The sequence below is a fragment of the Erinaceus europaeus genome, chromosome 13 (assembly GCF_950295315.1).
Source record: "Erinaceus europaeus chromosome 13, mEriEur2.1, whole genome shotgun sequence".
NCBI classification, from domain to species: Eukaryota; Metazoa; Chordata; class Mammalia; order Eulipotyphla; family Erinaceidae; genus Erinaceus; species Erinaceus europaeus.
The window spans coordinates 47,579,216-47,604,700 of NC_080174.1; the positions used below are offsets into that span (position 1 = coordinate 47,579,216).

Consider the following 25,485-nt stretch of genomic DNA (forward strand, 5'->3'; position numbering starts at 1 on the left):
GTTTGATAGAACAGAGAGAACTGGAAAGAGGAGGGGAACAGAGCGGGGGAGAGAAAGATAGATACCTGTAGACCAGCTTCACTGCCTGTGAAGCGACTCCCCTACAGGTGGGGAGCTGGGGCTCAGACCGTGATCATTATGCCGGTCTTGTGCTTTATGCCACCTGTGCTTAACCCGCTGTGCTACTGCCCGACTCCCACCCCTCCATCCTTTTTTTTTCTTTTTTGTTGCCCTTGTTGTTTTTCATTGTTGTTGTAGTTATTATTGTTGTTGTTATTGATGTCGTCTTTGTTGGATAGGACAGAGAGAAATAGAGACAGGAGTGGAAGACAGAGAGGGGGAGAGAAAGACACCTGCAGACCTGCTTCAGCGCCTGTGAAGAGATTCCCTTGCAGGTGGGGAGCCACCGGGCTCAAACCGGGATCCTTCCGCCTGTCCTTGCTCTTTGCGCCACGTGCGCTTAACCCACTGCGCTACAGCCCAACTCCCCCTATTCTTTTTTGAAAAATATGTATTTTATTTATTTTCCCTTTTGTTGCTCTTGTTGCTTTTTATTGTTGTAATTATTGTTGTTATTGATGTCGTCGTTATTAGATAGGACAAAGAGAATTGGAGAGAGGCAGGAAAGACAGAGAGAGAGGGGGAAAGATAGACACCTGGAGACCTGCTTCACCACCTGTGAAGCGACTCCCTTGCAGGTGGGGGACCCTGGGGCTCAAACAGTGATCATTATGCTGGTCCTGCGCTTTACGCCACCTGTGCTTAACTAGGTGCGCTACCACTGGGCTCTCAGCTTTAAACTATTAAACTATTAAACTATTCTTAAACCCTCTTGGAGTATGGACCTAGGGTCATTATGGTGGTGCAGAAGGTGGAAGGTCTGGTGTCTGTAATTGCTTCCCCGCTGAACATAGTTGTTGGCAGGTCCATCCATACTCCCAGCCTGTCTCTCTCTTTCCCTAGTGGGGCAGGGCTCTGGGGAAGCGGGGCTCAAGGACACATTGGTGGAATTGTCTGCCCAGGGAAGTCCGGTTGGCATCATGTTAGCATCTGGAACCTGGTGGCTGAAAAAAAGAGTTAACATATAAAGCCAAACAAATTGTTGACTACCATAACCTCATTTTTACAAGGAAGGTCATATATACATATTTAAACTTTGGATACATATGGAAAATTTCTGTGGGGGTGAGTGGTGGCACCCCTGGTTGAGCACACATATTACAGTGCGCAAGGACCTGGGTTCAAGCCCCCAGTTCCCACTTGCAGGGGGAAAGCTTTGCAAGTGGTGAAGCAGTGCTGTAGGTATCTTTCTGTTTCTCTCCCTTTCTATCTCCCCTCCTCCTCCTAATTTCTGGCTGTCTCTATCCAATAAATAAATAAAGATAACAAAATAATACTTTTTTAAAAAAGAGAAAATTCCTGAGGAATATATATAACATTATATAAATTCCTAGAAGATCTAAAACATTACGACATCAACAATAACTACAACAACAATAAAACAAAGGCAACAAAAAGCAAAATAAAAATATATTATATATAAAAGAAGTTACTGAATATCCCCACTACCTTCTCTCCATAATGGCTATATGTGTGTGTGTGTGTGTGTGTGTGTGTGTGTGTGTGTGTGTGTGTGTGTGTGTATTAGATTTGTTTTATTGGATGGGTGAGATAGCACAATGGCTATGCAAACAGACTGTCATGCCTGAGGCTTCCAGGTCCCAGGTTCAATCCCCCGAACCACCATAAACTAGAGGCTGAGCACTGGTTATAGAGGCAGGGGGTGGTGTGGGGGGGCAGCAGCCACTGGTTAAATGTGCCAAAGTGCCAGCTGGCTCCCTGCCAGCTGGGGTGTTGCCTCTCAAGCTGGGTCTAGAATCCTAGAACCGGGATCCTTATGCCGGTCCTTGCGCTTTCTACCACCTTGCGCTTTCTGCCACCTGCGCTTAACCTGCCCAACTTTCTTGCTTTCTTTTTTCTTTCTTTTTCTTTCTTTCTTTCTCTTCTCCCATCTCTTTTTTTACTAAAAGTACTGCTCAGCTCTGGCTTATGGTGGTACAGGGGACTGAACCTCGGACTTTGGAGCCTCAGGTAAGAGAGTGTCTTTGCACTATCATACTATCAGGAGTCAGGTGGTAGCACAGTGGGTTAAGATCACGTGGCGCAAAGCACAAGGACCATGTAAGGATCCAGTTTCGAGCCCCAGGCTCCCCACTGGTAGGGGAGTCACTTCACAAGTGGTGAAGCAAGTATGCAGGTGTCTATCTTTCTCTCCCCTTCTGTCTCCCTTCCTCTCTTGATTTCTCTCTGTCCTACCCAACAACAACAATAAAACAATAAGGACAACAAAAGGGAATGAATAAATATTTTTTAAAATTACAGTATCTAACCTCTGCCCTGAAATAGTATTTCCATGCAGTATCTTGGGGCTCAAAGATGGATCTCCTACATGGCAAAGCATGTGCTCTTTTAGGTGAGCAATCTCACAGGCATTGAATTCTTCTACCTTCCAACCATTTTTTTTCTATAGTGGCTGTTAATCTTCCAGAGAAAAAGAAGAACCACCTGTATGTTCTTCCCAAGCCTAGCTCAGTGTTTCTGCTAACGTCTAGCCTAAGGCAGAGTGAGCTGCTCTCTTTCTTTTTCCTTCTTCCTCCCCCTCCTCCCAGCCCCCTTCCTCCCCCTCTTCTCAGCCCCCTCCCTCCCCCTCCTCCCCATCTTCCTCCTCTTTATTTCTTTGTTTCTCCATTTCTTTCTTTTTGTTTTTTGAGAAAAATGTAAATGGAACAGTTCCTGCCTTCTTCACAGCCTCAGCCCCTGGGGACACTAAAATACCTGAGACCAAGCCAACCTGTGAGAAGTGTGAGCAGATGAAGGAGCCAATGGCTGGGACAGGCCAGGCCACCCTGACTGACTTGGGCAGAAACAGAACTGGTCCCCCTTCCATTTCCCTTTTCTTTCTAGCAGTGGGGAGAGGAACAACAATCGTCTAGAGAAAAATCTGCTCTGACCATTTGTGGAGAGAACCACTCCATTATACAGCAGAGGGTTTGAAATTATTTTTTTAGTGTGGGGGGGTTTTGAAATTATAACAGTTCAGGAAGGCTGACATTCTTCTTGAAATCCTCTGATTAACAAACATGGGGGAGAGAGATGGCTGGTCTGGTCCCCTGCTCCTTGCTCAGGCCTAGGAACCACACAGCATCAGCTGAGCTCATTTTCAGTTCTATTTAGAACCCCACAGAGTGATCTCCAAGTTTGCCACCTGCCCTCCCAGACCACTGCCCCTCCTGCCTTTGAGAGCAGAGTGTCAGTGCATCTGATTGCATAAGTACAAAGGACCAGAGTTCAAACATGCAGACTCCACCTGCGGGGGGGGGGGGGGGGGGGGCTTCATGAGCAGTTAAGTAGTGCTGTAGATGTAGCTCTTTCTCTCTCCCTCTCCCTCTCCCTCTGTTTCTCTCTATCCTATCAAATAAAATAATAAAATAAATAAATACAACAGTAAGATACCACTTCACTCCTGTGAGAATGTCATACATCAGAAAAGGTAGCAGCAACAAATGCTGGAGGTTGTGGGGACAAAGGAACCCTCCTGCACTGCTGGTGGGAATGTCAATTGGTCCAACCTCTGTGGAGAGCAGTCTGGAGAACTCTCAGAAGGCTAGACATAGACCTACCCTATGACCCTGCAATTAGGATATATCCTAAGGAACCCAACACACCCATCTAAAAGGATTTGTGTGCACCTATGTTCACTGCTGCAAATTTGTAATAGCCAAAACCTGGAAGCAACCCAGGTGTCCAACAATAGATGAGTGGCTGAGTAAGTTGTGGTCTATATACATAGTGGAATACTACTCAGGTATTTAAAATGGTGATCTCACCGTTTTCAGCCCATCTTGGATGGAGCTTGAAGAAATCATGTTAATAAGTCAGAAACAGATAGTTGAATATGGGATGATCTCACTCTCAGGCAGAAGTTGAAAAACAAGATCAGAAGAAAAAACAGTAAGCAGATCTAGACTGGAGTTGGTGTATTGCACCAAAGTAAGACTCTGAGGTGGGGTGGGGAGAGAGTACAAGTCCTGGAAAAAGATGACAGAGGACCTAGTGGGGATTGTATTGCTGTGTGGAAAACTGAGAAATGTTATGCATGTACAAACTATTGTATTTACTGTCAACTGTAAAACATTAATCCCCCCAACCGGCTAAGGATCCTGGTTCGAGCCCCTGAATCCCCACCTGCAGAGGGGGTCGCTTCACAATCAGTGAAGCAGGTCTGCAGGTGTCTGTCTTTCTCTACCCTTCTCTGTCTTCCCCTCCTCTCTCCATTTCTCTCTGTCCTATCCAACAACGAAGACAACAATAATAACTACAACAATAAAACAACCAGGGCAACAAAAAGGAATAAATATTTTTAAAAACCATTAATCCTCCAATAAAGAAATAAAAAGAAAGAAAAGAATAAAATCAAATAAATCCACACTGTGCAATGAGTACATTTATATTTATTTATTTATTTATTTACCTCCAAGTTTATCACTGGGGCTCAGTGCCAGCACTACGAATTCACTGCTCCTGGTAGCAATTTTTCCTTTTTTATTGGATAGACAGAGAGAAACTCAGAGAGGAAGGGGAAATATAGAGGGAGAGAGACAAACACCTGCAGACCTGCTTCACTGCTCATGAGGCATACTCTGTAGGTGGGGGCTCAGGTCCTTCCTCTTCGTACTATATGCGCTTAACCCAGTGCACCACCATCCAAGCCCCCCTGAAATGAGTAAATTTCAAAACTGCTCCATAGTACCTTTCTCTTCTCGCTCTCTCTCCTCTCATCTGCCACTGTTGTTACTGCTGGGGTTCATTGCCTGCATTACAAATCCATGACTCCTGATGGCCATTTTTTCCTTTTGTCCTCTCCTCCCCTCCTTTCCCAATCTCCTCTCTTTTTCTTTTATTTCCTTTTCTTTGACAGGACAGAGAGAATTTGAGAAGGGAGGGGGTAACAGAGGGAGAGATGTACCTACAGTACAACTCCACCACTTGTGGAGACTCCCCCCTGCAGGTGGGGTCTGGGGGTTTGAACTGTGGTGCTTGCACATGGGCCACAGTGTTTTTGACCAGGTGTACCACCACCCTGCACGCTCTCTTCCTCTCTATCTCCCCTTCCCTTCTCAATTTCTCTCTGTCCCATCAAATAGAAGGCAGGGGGAAGGCTCTAGGGAGTAGTAGATACCCCATAAATTACCCTAGTGACAATAGAAAAAAATCACTGCCTTTGCTAGGTCTTGCCCAGGCCACAACTAAGGTTAAGGTTTCTGAGACAGAATTAAGAAATTTGCCTTCTCTCAGGCAGAAGTTGAAAAACAAGATCAGAAGAGAAAACACAAGTAGAACCTGAACTAGAATTGGCGTATTGAACCAAAGGAAAAGACTCTGGGGTGGGTGGGGAGAATACAGGTCCATGAAGGATGATAAATGACATAGTGGGGGTTGTATTGTTGAATGGGAAACTGGGAAATGTTATGCATGTACAAACTATTGTATTTACTGTCAAATGTAAAACATTAATTCCCCAATAAAGTAATTGAAAAAAAAAAAAAGAATTTTGCCTGTGGGGCCAGGTGGTGGCGCACCTGGTTAAGTGCGAACATTACACTGCACAAGGACCAAGATTCAAGTCCCTGCAGGGGACAGCTTCAGGAGTGGTGAAGCAGGGCTACAGTTATCTCTCTGTCTCTATCCCTCTCTATCTCCCCCTCCCTTCTCAATTTATCTCTGTCTCTAGCCAATAATAAATTTTTAAAAATATTTATTCCCTTTTGTTGCCCTTATTGTTTTATTGTTGATGTTATTGATGTCGTTGTTGTTGGATAGGACAGAGAGAAATGGAGAGAGAAGGGGAAGACAGAGAGGGGGAGAGAAAGATAGACACCTGCAGACCTGCTTTACCGCTTGTGAAGCAAACCTTCTGCAGGTGGGGAGCCGGGGGCTCGAACCTGGATCCTTATGCCTGTCCTTGAACTTTGCGCCACCTGCCCTTTACCCGCTGTGCCACCGCCCACTCCCATAAAAATATTTTTTTAAAAAAAGAATTCTGCCTTGCAGCCCCACCCCCACCCCTGACTGCCAGGCAAATGCTTTATTACTTCTGTCAGCCAGCCAGAGACTCTACCAACAGCATTTAGACAGGAAAAGGGATGCCGCCCACTGGAGCTGCCAGGATGAGGCACCAACCAACGAGAAATGCCTGATTCTGCTGGAGCATTTCTAAAAATTAGAGGAGTAAATGAACTCTCATGCTTTCTCCTTCCTTAATGAAAAGCAAGTTCAAAAGAAATACATTGTTCTCAGCCCCTAAGGTGAAGCAAGGAATGTAATAAAGAGAGAACTGTAAATTAGTAGAGCAGTTTTGAATGATACTAAATTTTATAGTTTGTAGGCAGAATCTCAGCACTGGAACCACTGAAAATGACCCAGGAAGAGGATACTGACTTTATACAATGAAGGACTTAGAAAGCTTTGAAGCATTATCGGGTCCCAGAAATTTCCTTTGAGAAATTTTGAAGAAACAATAGAAACCTCCAGCTTCTTTGTAGACATCTATCAAAGGGTGTCTTGAGAAATTGTTCCCATGTATCAACAATTGTACTGTAAACTATTATCTCTTCCCTCAATAAAATTATTTGGAGGAGGCCAGGCAGTAGTGCAGTGGGTTAAGCGCACATGGCACGAAGCGCAAGGACCAGCTTAAGGATCCTGGTTGGAGCCCCTGGCTCCCCACCTGCAGGGAGGTCACTTCACAGGCGGTGAAGCAGGTCTGCAGGTGTCTATCTTTCTCTTCTCCCTCTCTATCTTCCCCTCCTCTCTCATTTTCTTTGTGTCCTATCCAACAACAACAACAACAAGCCATGGCTCCTGGTGGCTATTTCCTTTCTTTTTTTTTTTTTTTCTTTTCTATTTTTATTTTTATTTGACAGGACAGAGAGAAATTGAGAGGGAAGGGGAGATAGAGAGGGAGAGAGAAAGATAGACACCTGCAGACCTGTTTCATCATTCATGAAGCATCCTCCCTGTAGGTGGGGATTGGGGACTTGAACCTGGGTACTTGCACATGGTGATATGTGCACTTAAGCAAGTTTTCCACCACCTGGCCCCAAATATTTATTTACATTGGATAAAAACAGAGAAATTGAAAAGGAAGAGGGAATTGGAAAGAGAGACACACACATACAGTACTGTTTCACTGCTCATGAAGCTTCTATCTTATAGGTGGGGCTGGGAGCTTGAACCCCAGTCTTTGTGTACTGTAATAAGCATGTTCTACTAGTTGCACCACCTCCTGGCCCCAGCAAGTAATAATTTTACATAGACTGTGATGTTTTACTGTGAGTATATCTGCTTCCAAAACAGCCTCCTCCTTTATTTATTTATTATTATTATTTTTTTTTTAACCCAAGCACTGTTCAGCTCTGACTTATGGTGGTGCGGGGGATTGAACCTGGGACTTTGGAGTCTCAGGCATGAGAATCTGTTTGCATAACCATTATGCTGTCTACCCTCTGCTCTTTTTTTTTTTTTTTTAAGCTTAACATTTTTATAAATGGCATTACTGTCCCAGGGCTCCCAGGCACAAACTTTGACAGTATACTCAGTTTTCCTTGCTCTTTTATGAACCAAATCCATTGTCACTTAACCATGAGCTAACTCTTCTGAGAATGTTTTTACTCCTCAGTGGGACTAGAAATGCTTTGAGAGCAGGAACTCTGACTTTAACGGTCTTAGTATCTATTACACTGGCATAAAGCAGAGATTCAATGCATGTTTTCTGACATGATGCTATCAATAAATTAATTTACAGGGCAAGGTGTGGAGGAGATACTACAATGATCTGAACAAAAGCTAAGATATTCTGTGATTATGTTTTACTCTCTCCCCTCTCTACTTCATGAATTCCTTCTACTCTTTCTTGAAGGTTCAAATCAATCTCCTCCTCTCTGAAGTCTGCCATAAGCATCACTCCCTTCCATTCTCTTTTCATTTGTATTACATATTTAATTACATGAAACTTTCATCAATTAAAAAATAATTGGTCTCATCCATCACATTTTAGATGAGAAAAAGTCTTTTTTTTTCTCTTTACTTTGTTTATTTTATATAATAGAGAAATTGAGAGGGAAAGGAAAAAAGGAGAGAGGGGTCGGGTAGTGGTGTACCTGATTGAGTGCATATGTTAGCTACAATGCACAAGGACCCAGGTTTGAGACCCCAGTCCCAACCTAGCGGGGGAAAGCTTTGTGAGTGGTGAAGCAGCATTGCAGGTGTCTTTCTGTCTCTCTTCCTCTCTATCACCCCCTTCACTCTTAATTTCTGGCTCTCTCTATCCAATAAATAAATACAAAAATTAAAAAGATACAAGAGAGGGAGTCGGGTGGTAGTGCAGCGGGCTAAGCGCAGGTGGCACAAAACACAAGGACCAGCATAAGGATCCCGGCTCGAGCCCCGGCTCCCCACCTGCAGGGGTGTCAATTGACAAGCAGTGAAGCAGGTCTGCAGGTGTCTATCCTCTCCCCCTCTCTGTCTTCCCCTCTTCTCTCCATTTCTCTCTGTCCTATCCAACAACGATGACATCAATAACAACAAAAATACAACAATAAGAAAAAAAAACAAGGCAACAAAAGGGAATAAATTTTTTTTTTTAAATTACTATTTGGCTGTGCAAATGAGCAAGACTGCAAAAGGAATGTTTAAACTATAGGACACCTGGGACCATAATAATCTCAATCTTTTGTTGAAGACACTGTACAGTCTTTTACATACATTGACACTTAATCATAACAGCAACTCTATAACCATCATAATATTTATTTATACATGTTACCAGAACACTGCTCACCTCTAGTTTATTTTGGTGCTGGGAATCAAACACGAGACTTCCTTGGCATGGAAGTCTTTTACATAACTAGTAAACAATCTCCTGCCCAGTAACCCCTATTTTTGAAAAAGGGGAGGTTGGGCGGTAGCACAGTGGGTTAAACACACATTGCCCAATGCCCAAGGACCGTAGTAAGGATCCCGGTTCGAGCCCCCGGCTCCCTGCCTGCAGGAGGGTAGCTTCACAAGCAGTGAAGCAGGTCTGCAGGTGTCTATCTTTCACTCCCCGTCTCCCTCTCCTATAAATACATAAAATGTACCTGAGGAGACTCTCCCTCCTTTTGCAGCCTCATGGAGATCCCCAATGTGGCCGCTACCCCCTAGCACTTCCTAGGTCTGGCTGTGTTCTTGCCACTGTCTGAACCCAGGTCCTACACAGCTGCAGCCTATTGACACTAATCAGCAGATTACATGCATATGAGAGAGAACAAGACCTGGCTATTTCTCCAGCTATGCTAAGCCACCTCCTTGGTCATTGTTCCACAGCACACTGACAAGTCCATCAGGGACCATCTGCCATATTATGCAGTTTGTGAACAAATCTGGCTCCCACTGGTTTATATGCTGGAGCAGCAACTGGCATTAATCTTTATACACCAAATCTAATTTGCGTGTAGTAAGTACTCAGTAAGTGCTTAATAATAATGACAAATTTAATCTTCTTAGTCTTTTGTAGCTTTTTTTTAAAAATAATTTTATGGAGGCTGGTTGGTAGCGCAGTGGGTTAAGTACACATGGCGCAAAGAGCAAGGACCGGCCTATGGATCCCCATTGGAGCTCAACTCCCCACCTGCAGGGGGAGTCGCTTCACAAGCGGTGAAGCAGGTCTGCAGGTGTCTTTCTCCCCCCTCTCTGTCTTCCCCTCCTCTCTCAATTTCTCTCTGTCCTATCCAACAACAACAATAAACAATAAGGGCAACAAAAGGGGAAAAAGAATTTTATTGGGGCTGGTGGGGGTTTAATGACTTATAGTACTATTGACACGAGTTAATGCACTTTTTTATGCCATCTTTATTTTTTATTGATTTATTACTGGGTAGAGAGAGGGAGAAGTTGAGAAAGGAGGAAGAGATATAGAGAGGAAGAGAGATATCTGCAGCCTTGCTTCATCACTCATGAAGCTTTCCCCCTGCATGTGGGGGAGAGGGGATTTGAATCAAGGTCCTTGTGCACTGTTATGTGTGTGCTTAACCAGGTGCACCACTGCCTGGCCCCTTGATATGCTTTTGTAACAATAGACATAACTTCCAGAATTCTGTAGCTCACCTTTAAATGGTTGAGTCTCAGCAAGAAACTGAACTAAATTCAGGTAATGTAAGAAATTTTAGGGGCCAGGTAGTGGCACATGTGGTTAAACGCACGATACAATGCAGAAGGACCTGGGTTCAAGCCCCTGGTTCCCACCTGCATGGGGAAAGCTTCATAAGTGATGAAGCAGTGCTGCAGGTGTCTCTCTGTTGCTATTTCCCCCTTTTTCTCAATTTCTGGCTGTCTCTACCAAATAAATAAAGATAGTAAGAAAAATTTTAAAAATTTAATGAAGAAACAGTTCAGGGGGCAGGTAAATAGCATAATGGTTATGCAAAGAGACTCTCATGCCTGAGCCTCCGAAGTCCCAGGTTAAATTCCCTGCACTACAATAAACCAGAGCTGAGCAGTGCTCTGGTTAAAAAAAAAAATTCAGGGGCAGGGGGTAGAAAAGAGGCTCTCATGCCTGAGACTTCAAAGTCCCAGGTTCAATCCACTGCACAACCACAAACCAGAGCTAAGCAGTGTTCTGGTTAAAAATAGTGTGGTCCAGGAGGTGGTGCAGTGGGTAAAGTGTTGGACTCTCAAGCGTGAGGTCCCAAGTTCAATCCCTGGCAACACATGTACCAGAGTGATATCTAGCTCTTTTTTTTCTCCTCCTATCTTTCTCATTAATAAAAAATAAAAACAACCTGAGCTATGCAGTGCTCTGGTGTTTCTCTCTGTGTGTCTCTCTCTGTGTCTCTCAAAAAACAAAATAAAGTATTAAAAAAAAGAGGAAGAGGAGGAAAGAAAGAAAAGAAACAAATCAGGTGGTGGTGCACCTGGATAAGTGCTTACATTATAGTGTGCAAGGACCAAGGTTCAAACGCCTGGTCCCCACCTGCAGAAAACTTCACAAGTGGTAAAGCAGGGGCTACAGGTTTCTCTCTGCATCTCTCCCTCTATGTCCCTCTCCCCTCTCAATTTCTGTATCTATCCAATAAAAATAATTTTTAAAATAGGGAAATAGTTCCCTACAAGAGAAAGAGGGGCCGGGTGGTGGTGCAACTGGTTGAGCGCACACATTACAGTGCACAAGGACCTGTGTTCAAGCCCCTGGTCCTCACCTGCAGGGGGAAAGCTTTACAAGTGGTGTAGCAGTGTTTCAGATGTCTCTCTCTCTCCCTCTCTATCACAAACTCCTTGAGAGGCTGCTTCTGTCACGTATTTCTCATCTTACAGAGAAATTCCTATCACCCGCCCAAGCTGGTTTCCGCCCAGGAAGATCTACCTGTGAACAAGCCCTGGCCCTCTCAACTTACATTGAAAATGGATTCCAGAAGAATTTAAAGACGGGTGTTGTCTTTGTTGATCTCACAGCAGCCTATGACACGGTCTGGCACCGTGGTCTTCTAGTCAAGATCTCAAGATGCCTGCCTCCATGGGTGGCCAACACTATATCATTTCTTCTCCAAAACAGAAGATTCCGGGTGCATCTGGGTGACAAGTCTAGCAGATGGAGACTTGTCTCAAGTGGCCTCCCCCAGGGCTCTGTTCTGGCTCCTACGCTATTTAATATTTATATCAATGACCTCCCAGAAACTTCAAGGAAGTTCATCTACGCCGATGACATCTGCTGTGCAACTCAGGCATCCAAGTTCGACATCCTCGAGGAAACACTCACGAAAGACATGTCTCTGATATCTGATTACTGTAAAAAATGGCGACTAATCCCTAGCACTGCAAAAACGGTATCATCTGTTTTCCATCTACACCATGCCTCGGCCTCGCGTGAGCTTAATGTGCAGCTTGGCGATATGAGAATCCGGCATGAAGCCCAGCCAGTCTATCTTGGCGTTACTCTCGATCGCACTCTGTCATTTCACAAACATCTCATAAAAACTGCAGCAAAGGTGGGCGCGAGGAATAACATCATTGCAAGACTGGCCAGCTCCTCATGGGGCGCGAGCGCTTCCACACTACGATCGTCATCTCTGGCATTATGCTATTCCACTGCAGAATACTGTGCCCCAGTATGGTTCCGTAGCCCCCATGTCCACTTGGTCAATTCCAAATTATATTCCTCCATGAGGATAATTTCTGGAACCATCCATTCCACCCCGATTCCATGGCTGCCAGTTCTTAGCAACATCACCCCGCCAGATATTCGTCGGGATGCGGCATCATCTAAGTTCATTTCCCACGTCTACGCTCGACCGGACCTGCCAATATACGCGGATATCTTCGCCCACCCTGTCCAACGCTTGACGTCTCGTCACCCAATCTGGTCCGCTATGCCTACACTGAACTTCTCTGTTCCAGTCTCTTGGAAACAGAGTTGGCAGTCAGCTGAGGTAAAGAACAAACACCTCATCACAGACCCCTGCAAGCGTCAACCCGGCTTTGACCTAGCACGTTATGATTGGGCCCTCCTCAGTTGCTATCGAACAGGCCATGGCCGGTGCGCCGCTATGTTCCATCGCTGGGGAGCCAGAGACGACCCGAACTGCCCCTGCGGCTACAGACAGACTATGACCCACATAGTCAATGACTGCCACCTCTCCAGATTCAAAGGAGGTCTCGAAACTTTACATCAGGCTCAACCTGACGCTGTTGACTGGCTACGGAAGAAGGGCAAACGCTAGAAGAAGAAGAACCTCCTTCCCTCTTGATCTCTGGCTGTCTCTATCAAATAAAATAAAGATAATTTAAAAAAATTTTAAAAAGAGAGAAAGAAAGGAAGAAACAGCTGGGAGGCTGGGCGGTGGTGCACCAGGTTAACCACATATAGTACAAAGTGCAAGAACCTGCACAAGGATCCAGGTTCGAGCCCCCAGCTCACCACCTGTGGGGTAGGAGGGGAACGTTTCACAGGCAGTGAAGCAGATCTGCAGATTTCTCTCTTTCTCTCTCCCTTTCTATTTTGCTCTCCTCAATCAATTTCTCTCTGTCCTATCCAATAAAAAGGAAAAAATGGCCACCAGGAGCAGTGGACTCATAGTGCCATCACTGAACCCCAGCAATAACACTAGAGGTAAAAGAAAAAAAATAGAAAAAAGCAATTCAAATGATGTAGCAAGGAAATTAAAAGAAAAATTGGGGGTCAGGTGATGGCACATCTGATTAAGCACATGCATTATAATAAGCAAGGGAGGCTAGGCAGTGGAACACCAGGTTAAGCACACATAATACGAAGCAAGGACCTGCTCAAGGATCCCAGTTCAAACCCCCAGCTCCCCACCTGCAGGGGGGTTGCTTCACAGGTGGTAAAGCAGGTCTGGAGGTGTCTTTCTTTCTCCCTCTCTATCTTTCCCTCCTTTCTCAATTTCTCTCTGTCCTATCCAATAAAATGGGGAAAAATGACCATCAGGAGCAGTGTATTCATAGTGTAGTAAAAAAAAAAAAAGAGGGGCTGGGTGGTGGCAAATCTGGTTGAGCACACATTACAATGCTCAAGGACCCAGGTTCAAGCCCCTAGTCCCCACATGCAGGGGGAAAGCTTCACGAGTGGTGAAGCAGTGCTATAGGTGATTTCTGCCTTTCTCCTTATCTCGCCCTTCCACTCAATTTCTAGCTGTCTTTATCCAATAATAAAGATAACTTTAAAAAATAAGCAAGGAACTAGGTTCAAGCCCCTCATCCCCACCTGCAGGGGAAAGTGTCACAAATGATGAAGCAGGGCTGCATCCCTATCTCTTTCCCTTTTTATCTCCCCTTCCCTCTCAATTTCTGTCTCTATCCAATAATAAATAAAAATAAAATTTTTAAAAAAGAAGATTGAGGTAGCCAGAAGCTGGCAACAGCAGGAATATTTTGCTTGAAAAGGCAAGAGGAAGGGAACTGAGTTTCCAGAACCTGGTATGACCCTCACCCATGAGTGGTTGCTGACAGAACCTTCTATCTTGGAACAAAGTAACCACCACCAGAAAATATGACACAGTATAAGGGAAAGTCCCAAATTCTCTCTCTTCCTGCATAGTGAGCTCAGTCAAGCAACCCTCTAGGTTCCTTCAGCTTCCACTGTCCTTTCCCCACCCTATTTCAATGTCCTCCCATGAGCACCATCCCTCTAGAATAGAATCACTAAGTCAAATGCTTGTAAAATCAGAAATGCAGCAAAATGCCCAGTGGAGATAGAGGCAGTGAATTCTAAAGGCAGAAACAAGTCATTTCTGGGAGAAGTGGCCAGGGTTCCTAGAACATCTAATGTTAACAACAGCAATGGCAACAATAATGACAACAAGGGCAACAAAATGGGAAAAAAATAGCCTCCAGGGGAGAGAGAGAGAGAGAGAGAGAGAGAGAGAGAGAGAAAGAAAGAGATGGAACACCAGAGTTCTCTGGCACATGAATTTCAAATTCTGGGGATTGAACTGAGGACGACTTCATGTTTTCAAGTCCAACACCTTATCTACTGTGCCACCTCCTAAATCATCAAGATTTAAAAAAAAATTTATTATCTTTATTTATTAGACAGGCCAGGAATCAAGAGGAAAGGAGGAAATAGGGAGACATCTGCAAAACTGCTTCACCACTCAAAAAGCTTTCCCCCTGCAAGTGGGGACTGGGCGCTTGAACTCAGGTCCTTATACACTGTAACATGTGTGCTCAGCCAGGTACACCACCTGGCTTTTTTTTTTTTTTTTTTTTTAAGATTTTATTTACTGAGAAAGATAAGAGAGAAAGAGAAAGAACCAGACATCACTCTGGTACATGTGCTGCCAGGGACTGAACTCGGGACCTCATATTTGAGGGTACAGTGCTTTATCCACTGCGCCACCTCCCGTACCACACCTAGTATGAAATATAGGTGTGTATGATATCTCCCATTGTTTATATTCTGGCAAACATCTCAATTTTTTTTTAATTTGATAAGCCTATCAAAGTCATTTTCTTTTTTTAATGTGAGCGCTTAACCAGGTGCGACACCTCCTGCCCCCATTTTCTTTTAATAATGATTTTATCTTTATTGGATAGAGACAGCCAGAAATCGAAAGGGTAAGGGTAGGTAGAAGGGAAGAGAGACACCTGCAGCACTGCTTCACCATTTGCAAAGCTTTCCCCCTGCAGTGGGGACCTGGGGCTCGAACTTGGGGTCCTTACACAATGTAACATGTGCACTCAACTAAATGCACCACCAGCCAGCCCCTCAAAATAGTTTTCTTCTTGGAGGACAGCATATAGGCATGGGAGCAAACTCTGATGAATTCCTGATTTTTAAATGCCCTGTCCTCCCTAACCCCTACTTCACCCCACCCTACACACACATACCTGGCAACTTCACAAAAATCCAACTTCCCTAATTCAGCTGGTCACTCCTTACATAGCACTGGTTTATAGTCCCCTAACACTTTTAATACTGAGGAGGAAATGAGTAAATGGTAAGTCTTGGTTTACAAAATTGACTCCAATAAGTGAACTCCTTGAGGGCAGGGACATTTATACATTGTTGAATCTCATGCTATTTTTTCCTTTCTTCTTTCCTTCCTTTCTTCTTTCTCTCCTTCCTTCTTTCCTTCCCACCCTCCCTCCCTCCCTCCTTCCATTTGATAGGAGAAACAAAATTGAAATGGGAGGGAGAGGTAGAGAGACACTTGCAGCACTGTTTCACCACTTGTGAAGCTTCCTCCCTGCAGGTAGGGACTGGGAGCTTGAACCTGACTGATGCTATTTTCATCTACCACATTGGTAAGGACTAAAAATATGGGGGAACAGTACCCAGAAGTAATGTGAAGGTGAGAAAAGAAGATATTGTCTACCTTGCTACTTGACACTTATGTTAAATATATCCCATAGATACCAGTACACAACTTTTTAAAAAATACTTATTCCCTTTTTTGTTGCCCTTGTTATTTTTATTGTTGTAATTATTATTGTTGTTATTGATGTCATCGTCGTCGTTGATAGGACAGAGAAATTGACAGAGGAGGGGAAGAGAAAGATACCTGCAGACCTGCTTCACCGCTTGTGAAGTGACTCCCCTGCAGGTGGGCAGCCAGGGGCTCGAACTGGTCCTTGTTGCAAGGCTGGTCCTTGTGCTTTGCGCCACGTGTGCTTAACCCGCTGCGCTATTGCCTGACTCCCTCTTTTTTCTTTTCTTTCTTCTTTTTTTGTTTTCTTTCCTCCTCCAGGGTTATTGCTGGGCTCGGTGCCTGCACCATGAATCCACCGCTCCTGGAGGCCATTTTTTCCCCCCTTTTGTTGTCCTTGTTGTAGCTTCGTTGTGGTCATTATTATTGCCCTTGTTGACGCAACTCGTTGTTGGATAGGACAGAGAGAAATGGAGAGAGGAGGGGAAGACAGAGAAGGGGAGAGAAAGATAGACACCTGCAGACCTGCTTCACCACCTGTGAAGCGACTCCCCTGCAGGTGAGGAGCCGGGGGCTCGAACAGGGATCCTTACGCCGTCCCTGCGCTTTGCGCCACATGCGCTTAACACTGCGCCACCGCCCGACCCCCTCTTTTTTAGTTTTTAACCAGAGCACTGCTCAGCTTTGAGTTCTAGCTTATGGTGGTTCCTAGAATTGAACCTGAGCCTTTGGAACTTCAGGCATCAGAGTCTCTTTGCATAACCATTATTGCATAACACACACACCCTACAAAAATGGTGTGGTGGATACTTATGAAAGTATGGTTTGTGATACTGAAAAAAATCGGAATCAACTTATAATAATATACAAACATGAAAATGAGATAAGATTGATTTTAGATAGATACATACAACACAGCACCAAAGTTTTCTTCAATGCTGTGGGGAGCCGCTTGAACATGGGTCATGCACTATCTAAACAGTGCACTCCAAGTGAGCTATTTCACACACCTGAGGTAGATTTATATATACTGAGGAAAGGGGAACAGAATATTTCCTTTAAAACTAAGTAAAAAATTCCAGGGAGACTGGGCCTGGAGAATAGCATAAAGGTTATGCAAAATGTTTTAAGGAGTGGTTTGGGAAGTGGTACAGTAGATAAAGTATTGGACTCTCAAGCATGAGGTCCTGAGTTCAATCTCTACTAGCGCATGTACCACAGTGATGTCTGGTTCTTCCATCTTTCTCATTAATAAATAAATAAAATCTAGAAAAGTTTTAAGGCAATTTTAAATTTCACTTTGTGCCAATGTTTTGGCTGGATTTTTCTTAGAACTAGAAGCACTTTCTATAATTAAAAAATTTGGAAATTAAAAAAAATTTATTTTAATGAAAGAGATAAAGAAAATAGACCAGAACACTAATCAGATCTGGCTTATTGGTGGTGTTGGAGACTGAACCTGGGACCTCAGAGCCTCAGAGTCTCAGGCATGAGGTCTTTTGCATAACCATTATACTGTCTCCCTGCCTGCATGAAAAAAAAATTAATGTTAAGGGTGGGGGTAAATAGAATATTGGTTATGCAGAGAGTCTCATGCCTAAGGTTGTAAACTCCCAGGTCCAGGGGGCTGGGCAGTAGCACAGCAGGTTAAGCGCACATGTCACAAAGTGCAAGGACTGGCATAAGGATCCAGGTTTGAGCCCCAGGCTCCTCACCTGCAGGGGGGTCGCTTCACAAGCAGTGAAGCAGGTCTTCTGGTGTCTATCTTTCTCTCCCCGTCTTTTCCTCTTCTCTCCACTTCTTTCTGTCCTCTCCAACAATGACAGCAATAACAACAATAATAGTAACAACAGTGATAACAGGGGCAACAAAAGGGGAAAAAAACATAGCTTCCAGGAGCAGTGGATTTGTTGTACAGGCATGAAGCCCCAGCAATAACCCTGGAGACAAAAAAAAAAAAAAAAAAAAAAAACCTCCCAGGTTCAATCCCCTGTACATCCTAAGCCAGAGCTGAACAGTGCTTTGGTTAAAAATAAATATATAAATAGTTGGCTTTCAGCCCCCATGTCTTTCCCCACCTTTCACATATTTGGCACAAGTAGTTGTTTTAGATAGAACATTGTACTACATACATTCTTGAAAAAGAAACTCTCTGCTGGGCCTGGAAGATAGTTCAACTGATACTGTGTAGGTCTCACTTGCCTGAGGTTCCAGGTTCGAGCCGTGGTGGTGCATGTAGAGTGGTGCTCTGACTTCTCTACCTATCTAGCATAAAATATAAACTACACCTTTAAAAGAAAACTCCTGCGCCCAAGGCTATAGCCACTCTTCTCCCAGGAACAGGTTTCAAAGCATGGAGGTAAACAGGGCTTGCCGATTTCCATCTACTGAGATCACACAGTTTAAGTTAGCCCCTCCAGAGAGGGATCTCATGCAAATAAGGTACACAGAGTGAGTGCAGTAATAATAGTGGCCCTATCATTGGTCAAGCACCTAACTAACAGCCACCTCTCAACCCTACCTCCTGCTGAATGCTTAACAGAGACACTTTAAATCGTAACAGCCCTGAAGAAGTACTGCTATATACTACCCCCAGCTTTATCCTAACAGGAGCAGGGGCAGACTAGGGTTGATTAAAGTTCTCTATCCTACAGCCGGTAAAAGAGTCAAAGGGCCGGGTGGTAGCACACCTGGTTTGAGTGCACATTACAGTGCACAAGGACCCAGGTTCAAGCCTCCAGCCCCCTACCTACAGGAGGAAAGCTTCAGGAGAGGTGAAGCAGGTCTGTGTCTTTCTTCCTCTCTATCCACCCCTGTCCTCTCAATATCTGGCTGTCTCTATCTAATAATAGTAATAATAATAGAGCCAAAAATCCAGACCTAACTCAGTCATCATGCTCTTAACTGCTCCTTCATCCCACATCTGGGTGACTAGATGGGAGGAAAAAGGATGGAAGGGGGGCCAGGCGGTGGCGCACCTGGTTGAGTGTACATGTTACAGTGCACAAGGACCCGGGTTTGAACCCCCAGTCTCCACCTGCAGGGGGAAAGCTTTGTGAGTGGTGAAGCAGGGCTGCAGGTGTCTCTATCACCCCCTTCCTTCTTGATTTCTGGCTGTCTATATCCAATAAGTAACTAAAGATAATTTTAAAAAAGGATGGAAGGAACAGTATTCTTGAAACCTCCTGTCTCCAACACAAAGTCTAGTAATAGTAAAAATGAGAGACTGGAGAACAAGCCCATCAGACGAATAGCCAACATGAAAATACCTAGAAACCTTCATTAGGCACTATGGGTCACAGTAGAAATCACTTGTGCTGAGAAGCTGTGTCAGGAGGTCTACATCGATATTTGTTAATATTCACAAGCAGTTCTGCAAGGTAGATGACATTACCCCCACTGTGTAGTAGAGGAAACCCAATCTCAGATAAATTGTGGTTTTCTTCATGACACAGAGAGAAGACAAGGTTTTGCTGGGGTCTCATTTGTTTGCCTCACTCTAGTGAGGGTCATTTCACAAGGTCATGCTGTTATACACAGAGAGACACAGGCAACACACACCACCCGCCTGCACTCTGGAAGGCTGTTGCATCACTTACTTGGTAAATACTGGCAACCCCCAAACCCACCATCTTTGAGGTTACTTTTTGTGCTTCTCACCAAAAGCTTAAACCTTCCTGCAATCCCACTCTCAGAAAAAGTAAGTGAAGGTTTGACAACTGCCCAGCTAGACTGCTGACTTTAGTCTAGAAACCCAGACACCACTACTGAGCTCCTTCTCTGACACTTCTTTATCAAAGTTTTATTAGCCTCAGTTCAAGGTACTGGGCATCTCGCTACAGAGGAAGGACACAACAGTCATTTGTGATACCATGCAGGCAGGATTTTTCAAAGACAGCAGCAGAAACGAGCTGCAAGAGAATAGATCCTTTTTAACCCACTATCCTCCTCCTCTTTGTATTTGCTCTCTCAATCCACCTATTACTTCACAACTAGATTTCAACGTTTTTAGGTGCATCTCTGACATTCTCACCTCTGCTCATTTATTCAGGTTTCCCTTTGCCTTCGAAATCTAACCTCTGCTTGAAACTTCAACCTCAACATCCACTTGTCTTTTGGCCCCTGATGCATTACATTCTTCATTAGGATTATTCAAAAACATTACACCCTACCGGCCCCACTACCCACCACGGCTAACTAAATCAAATAATCCCTGCTGCGAGATGAAAGGACTTGTTTCCAGAATGGAAGCTGAAAGCAGGCTGGGAGAGAAAGAGGTAAACCAAAACAGACAGGGAGTTCTCACCAGCGGCTTTACCCTCGCCTCAAATTTATAGGCACTTGAAACTGAATGAGTGTTCTCCGTGGCAGATAAATTTACAACGTATTACCATTAAAGTAACAATGCCCTTATCTCTGGCTGCGTAAAGTAATCCCTCATTTCCAGGCTGACCTAGAAACTGCGTATTCAACTCAAGACATTATCTGGGGGGAGGGAATGCAAGACAAAAGGTGGACATTTTGACTCGGGCCGCACAGCTACTTCCACAGGGGCCTGCGGAACGGCAGGGCCTTTCACAGCCAGAAGAGAAAAGGCTTTTTGTTTGTTTGGTTGGTTGGTTCCCTTTCGGGAAAGAGACGTGGGGCAGAGACTCCTTGGGCTGTGGTCCACGGCTCCAAGCTCCCGCTCGCCTGCGACGGCCTGCACTCCCCCCCTCCTCCTTCCTCACTCTCTCCCTCCAAGCCTGCCTTCCGCGTCTCCACCCCTCAGCCCTACGTCAGACTCTCCTCTAGTCGTCCCTCCTGCGTCCTTTCTCTTCTGGGGGCCCAAGCTGCCTCCCGCCTCTCTTCCAGCCCAGATGACTTAAGTTCTCCGTCTTCCCACCCCTGCCGGCGGCCCCTAGGCCCCGGCTCTGCGCCCGTTCACACCGCGGGGTCCCGCCGCTCAGGCCCCTCGGACGCCCGGCCGTTGGAGGGGGCGTGGCCCCGCGAGTAACAGGTCTCCCGCCCCACACTCCGCGGGCCCCGCGCGCAGACAAAGACATTCCACAGCCCCCGCCCTCTCCGCGCACGCAGCCAGAAGACGGAGGAGACACGTGTCCCGCTAGCGCCGGGTCACGTGGAAAAGAAAACGAATGCAGCCAGCCAAGCCCGCGCACGCGCACAAGGCCTCGGCCTGGTCGGCTCGGAGGGAAAAGGAGAGCTGAGGAGGCGACCTGTTTGGGGCTTGGCGGCGGTGCGCAGGCGCGGTGGCCCGACTTGGGACTTTGTTCTCCGCGGAGAGACCCAAGGGCGGTGCCGGTGGCTGGCTGCGCACGCGCGCCGCCTCATTTCCGGTGCTCTCTTTCGCTGGGTCGCTCGGGTCGGCTTCGAGCTCCGTCGTTCCCGTTCTCTCTCTCCCCCGCCAACTGCCGCTCCGGCCTCCGCCGCGTCGCTTCCTCGATCCCTGAATCGCACATCTTTCCCGATGCAGCGCCGGGAAGACCCCACCGCGCGCTTGAGCCGCTGCTCGGGCCGCAACTGCACCAAGGACCCCTCAGGTGCCCACCCGTCAGTGCGTCAGCCTCCGACTCGGCAGCCGCCGCTGCCTCATCGGTCCCGGGGTGGCGGAGGGGGGCCTCGGGGGGGCGCCCGGGCCTCGCCCGCCACGCAGCCACCGCCGCTGCTGCCGCCCTCGGCCACCGGTCCCGATGCGACAGTCGGCGGCCCGGCGCCGACCCCGCTGCTGCCGCCCTCGGCCACTGCCTCCGTCAAGATGGAGCCGGAGAACAAGTACCTGCCCGAACTCATGGCCGAGAAGGACTCGCTCGACCCGTCCTTCACTCACGCCATGCAGCTGCTGACGGCAGGTAGGCGGCCTCGCGGGTGCCTCTGGGGCCCCCGGCCCCCGGGGCAGGGGTGGCGGTGGCTTTGTTCCCCGGGTTCCCGCCCCCGGGGAGCCGGGCCCTGTCGAGCTCCCGCTCTCTCCCCGTCTTCAGGAGCCTAGGTTTCACAGCCCCATCGCGGCTCAGAGTGCGAGGGGAAATTTCTAGGCTGCAGCGGAGGCCCGAAGGCCGCTCGGCGATCCCTTAGCGCGCAGTCTTGCTGGATCGTGCTGGAATGCCCGCCCGCTCCCCGCTCCCCGCCCCCCGCCTCCCCCCTCCTGCTCTAGCCGCCCCGCTCTCCGAGGCTCAGACTCTTCCAGAAGCCAGCCTCTCTGCTTCTCCCCGTCCCTCACGCACACACCTCCTCCAAAAAAAGCTTTTCGGATATCGCAGGTGGCGGTAGGTTCTTAATCCGAGGGTGTAGGAGGTGAAGAGACAGCCTGAGCGGGGAGGGGCGGAGGGAGGGAGGGAGGGAGGCAGGCAGGCAGGCAGGGCCGGGTGAGTGACTGGAGCTTGAGTTACTCTGAGGCTCCAGGAGCAACCTGTGGGTATCCGAGCAGATGTCCGACTTCGAGGGTAAAATGGTGATTACTACAGAGCTGGAAGCTTGAGCCCCTGTGTTTTACTATGAGTGTTGGCCCTCACCGCTTTGTGGGGAGGGGACCTACCGAGGGGCGGTGAAATGGGATGATGGGGAGGTGGACGGTGGTTGGCATGACGTTCCCCACCAAATTGTGCAGAAATTGAGAAGCCACACGACGCTTATGCCTAAAGGCCTTGATTCGTATTTTTTTCTTTAGTAGTGATATAATAGAAGTAGTCTTTGTTCTCTGTCTGCAGACTAGCGCTTCTTTCTTGCTGAGTATCGGCCAATCACCCAATCTCTGCTATTTCTCCCTGAAGCCGTTTGTTTTGTCATCACTTCTAGTTAGACATTGTTTGTTAAGTATATCTTATATGTACATGCTAATAAGCAAGTAAAAATTCACAGCCGTTAACACTGAATGAATGGTTGGACCCTAACAAGGTTCAAATAATGGGCAGATAGTTTTTTGAAATACTGTTTACCTCTCTTTGTTTTCTATTTCAACACTGGTAAAGGTTCTTCGTTTTTAAATACAGTGCACAAAGCACATGGTAACGAAGAATAAGAACATTCAGATGAACTGCTTGTATTTTCAGCTCGGTGCTTTGTTCTGTAACAATTGGATTATTTGAAATTACTGGTCACTTTTTTCTCTTGGCAGGTTTTTTGAGGGCTAGGGATTTTTTTAATCTTTGAAAAAATATTTTTCATGTCTTGAGTATAGCAACCACCAGGTATATGATTGACTCTGAGAACAATTGTATACAGTTAGGAATGTCAGACTGGATGGTAAAGGTGACTTAACTGTCTAATTTAAAATTCCCCGGCTTTTCATATTATGTGTATTAGAATAAAATACCAAACTTTAGAACTCAAAGGTTGGTTTGATTGCTTATCACTGGGACTAAATGCCTGGACCATACAGCCATTCCTGGTGCTGCCCCCTTCCCCACACACACATAGTGACTGATACAGAGAAAGAGGAAGGGGAGAGACACCTGCAGCACTGCTCTGCAGCTAATGAGGCTTCTCCCCTGCAGGTGGGCACCAGGGGTGTGAGCCTTAGTCCTTGGGCATGGCAACATGAGACTGACTGTACCCCCCCCCCCCCCGCCCCTTCCTGAACCTCACAGTAACCTCATCTGTAATTATTAGATAATAACTTGTCACTGTAGTTTTCTTCTAGTTGTAAATGAATAATCTGTAAAAATATTTTTTGGCCTTTATTACCACATAAGTTCTCAATTTGGTGGTGGTCTTTTACAATAGATTATTTTTTTAAGGATAAACATCAAAATTGATGTTCCATTTAAAAAAATTTATTTATTTGGTTTGGATGGAGAGAAATTAGGGTAGGGAGAGAGACACCTTCAGACTTACTTGACTTGTGAAGCATCCCCCTTGCAGTTGGGGAGTGGGGGCTAGAACCTCCATCATTGGTGGCATGCTAGCATGTACACTTAACTGGGTATGCCACTGCCTGGCTCCCTAGCTGACTTATTTTATAGAGGCTTATTGATAAAAGAGAGTGAGAACTAAAGCATCACTGTGCATATAATGCTGGGGATCAGACTTGTGATATAATGTTTGAGAGTCCAGCACTTGGTCCACTGCACCACCCCCCAAGCCTTACAATTGATGTTTTAATTATATTTATCTGGGTAGAAACAGAAATCAAGAGGGGAGTGGAGAGATAGAGTAGAGAAGGAGAGAGACAGAAACACCTGCAGTACTGCTTCACCACTTGTGAAGCTTTTCCCCTTGCAGATTAGGGCTGGGTGCTTGAACCTGGGTCCTTGTGCATTATACCAAGTTTGCCAACACCTGGCCCCACAATTGATCTTTTTAATAAACAGTGCTCTGTAGATTTTTAATATTTTTTTAATGTCCCCTCCCCCCAACACACACGCCAAACTGAATTTTTTTTTTAAGATTTTATTTACTGATTGATGAGAAAGATAGGAGGAGAGAGAGAACAGACATCACTCTGGTACATGTGCTCCCAGGGTTTGAACTCAGGACCTCACGCTTGAGAATTAAGCGCTTTATCCACTATGCCACCCCCGGACCACCAAACTGAATTCTTAATTGGAAAAATGGAATTGAGATAATACTATTGTGTTGAAGAATATAGTTAATGTGGATACTTAGTATGAGTGAGTTTTATTATTATTATTATTATTATTACTCACTTTTTGGGTAGAGGTAGAAATTGAGAGGGAGAGGGAGAGAGACACCTGCAGCACTTCTCTGCTCATGAAGCTTCATCCCTGGAGGTCGGGGGAACCAGGTGTGCTACCATCAGGTCCTTTGAGTGAGTCTTGAAAGACATTCAGCTCAACTTTAAAGTATTTTTGAATGACCCAGAAAAATAAGTCTAATGATTTCAACTAAGTTTAAGGAAGTGAAACACTGAGAAGATAAAAGAGTGGTATTTAAGCTTTGACAAGGATACTGTAAGAAAAATACAGCTAGGGCGGAGGGTAGCTAGCATAGTGGTTAATCAAAGAGACTCTCATGCCTGAGGCTTCAAAGTCCCAGGTTGAATCCCCCGCACCACCATAAGCCATAGCTGACCAGTGCTTCGGTAAAAAAAAGAGAAAGAAAAATATAGCTAGTAGTGCATTGTGCCAGGCACTGGTCTGAGCACGTTACATCAGATAATTAGTCTTTATGACGCTACTTTGGAGATTTTACTACTCACTCTTACTTTGGGGATTTTACTACTCACGGTTACTGATGAAGAAACCGAGACACACAGATTAAATAATTTGCCTAAGGTAACAAGATTAGTAAACAACTGAAAGTTGGAACAAATCTGAGTCTAGAGCATACCTACCCTTCTCCACCCCACCATTATAGTACCTGCAACAAGTGCTTGAATATATAGTTTATACTAGTTGGACAAAGCACGAAAAGAAAATGTTTGAAAATCATTAGAGTGCTAGTGACTAGGTAATGAAGGTTGACAAGGTCGATATACAAAAGAAACCCAGAGAATAGAAGCAAGCATGTGGAACTGGGACATCTTTAGGCCCCTCTGCCCATTTCCTATGAT

General features: G+C 45.7%; 1 protein-coding gene across 1 annotated transcript in view; it reads left to right on the top strand.

Annotated features, from left to right (window-relative positions):
• The first annotated feature begins 21,161 nt into the window (after positions 1 to 21,161).
• The window catches only part of KHDRBS1 (KH RNA binding domain containing, signal transduction associated 1), a 39,735-nt gene continuing 35,411 nt past the window's right edge, over positions 21,162 to 25,485 (top strand). Inside the window, exon 1 of the mRNA XM_007534176.2 lies at positions 21,162 to 21,826. Within this exon, the coding sequence (XP_007534238.1) occupies positions 21,445 to 21,826 (382 nt within the window). The 5' untranslated portion in view covers positions 21,162 to 21,444. The remainder of the gene's footprint in view (positions 21,827 to 25,485) is intronic.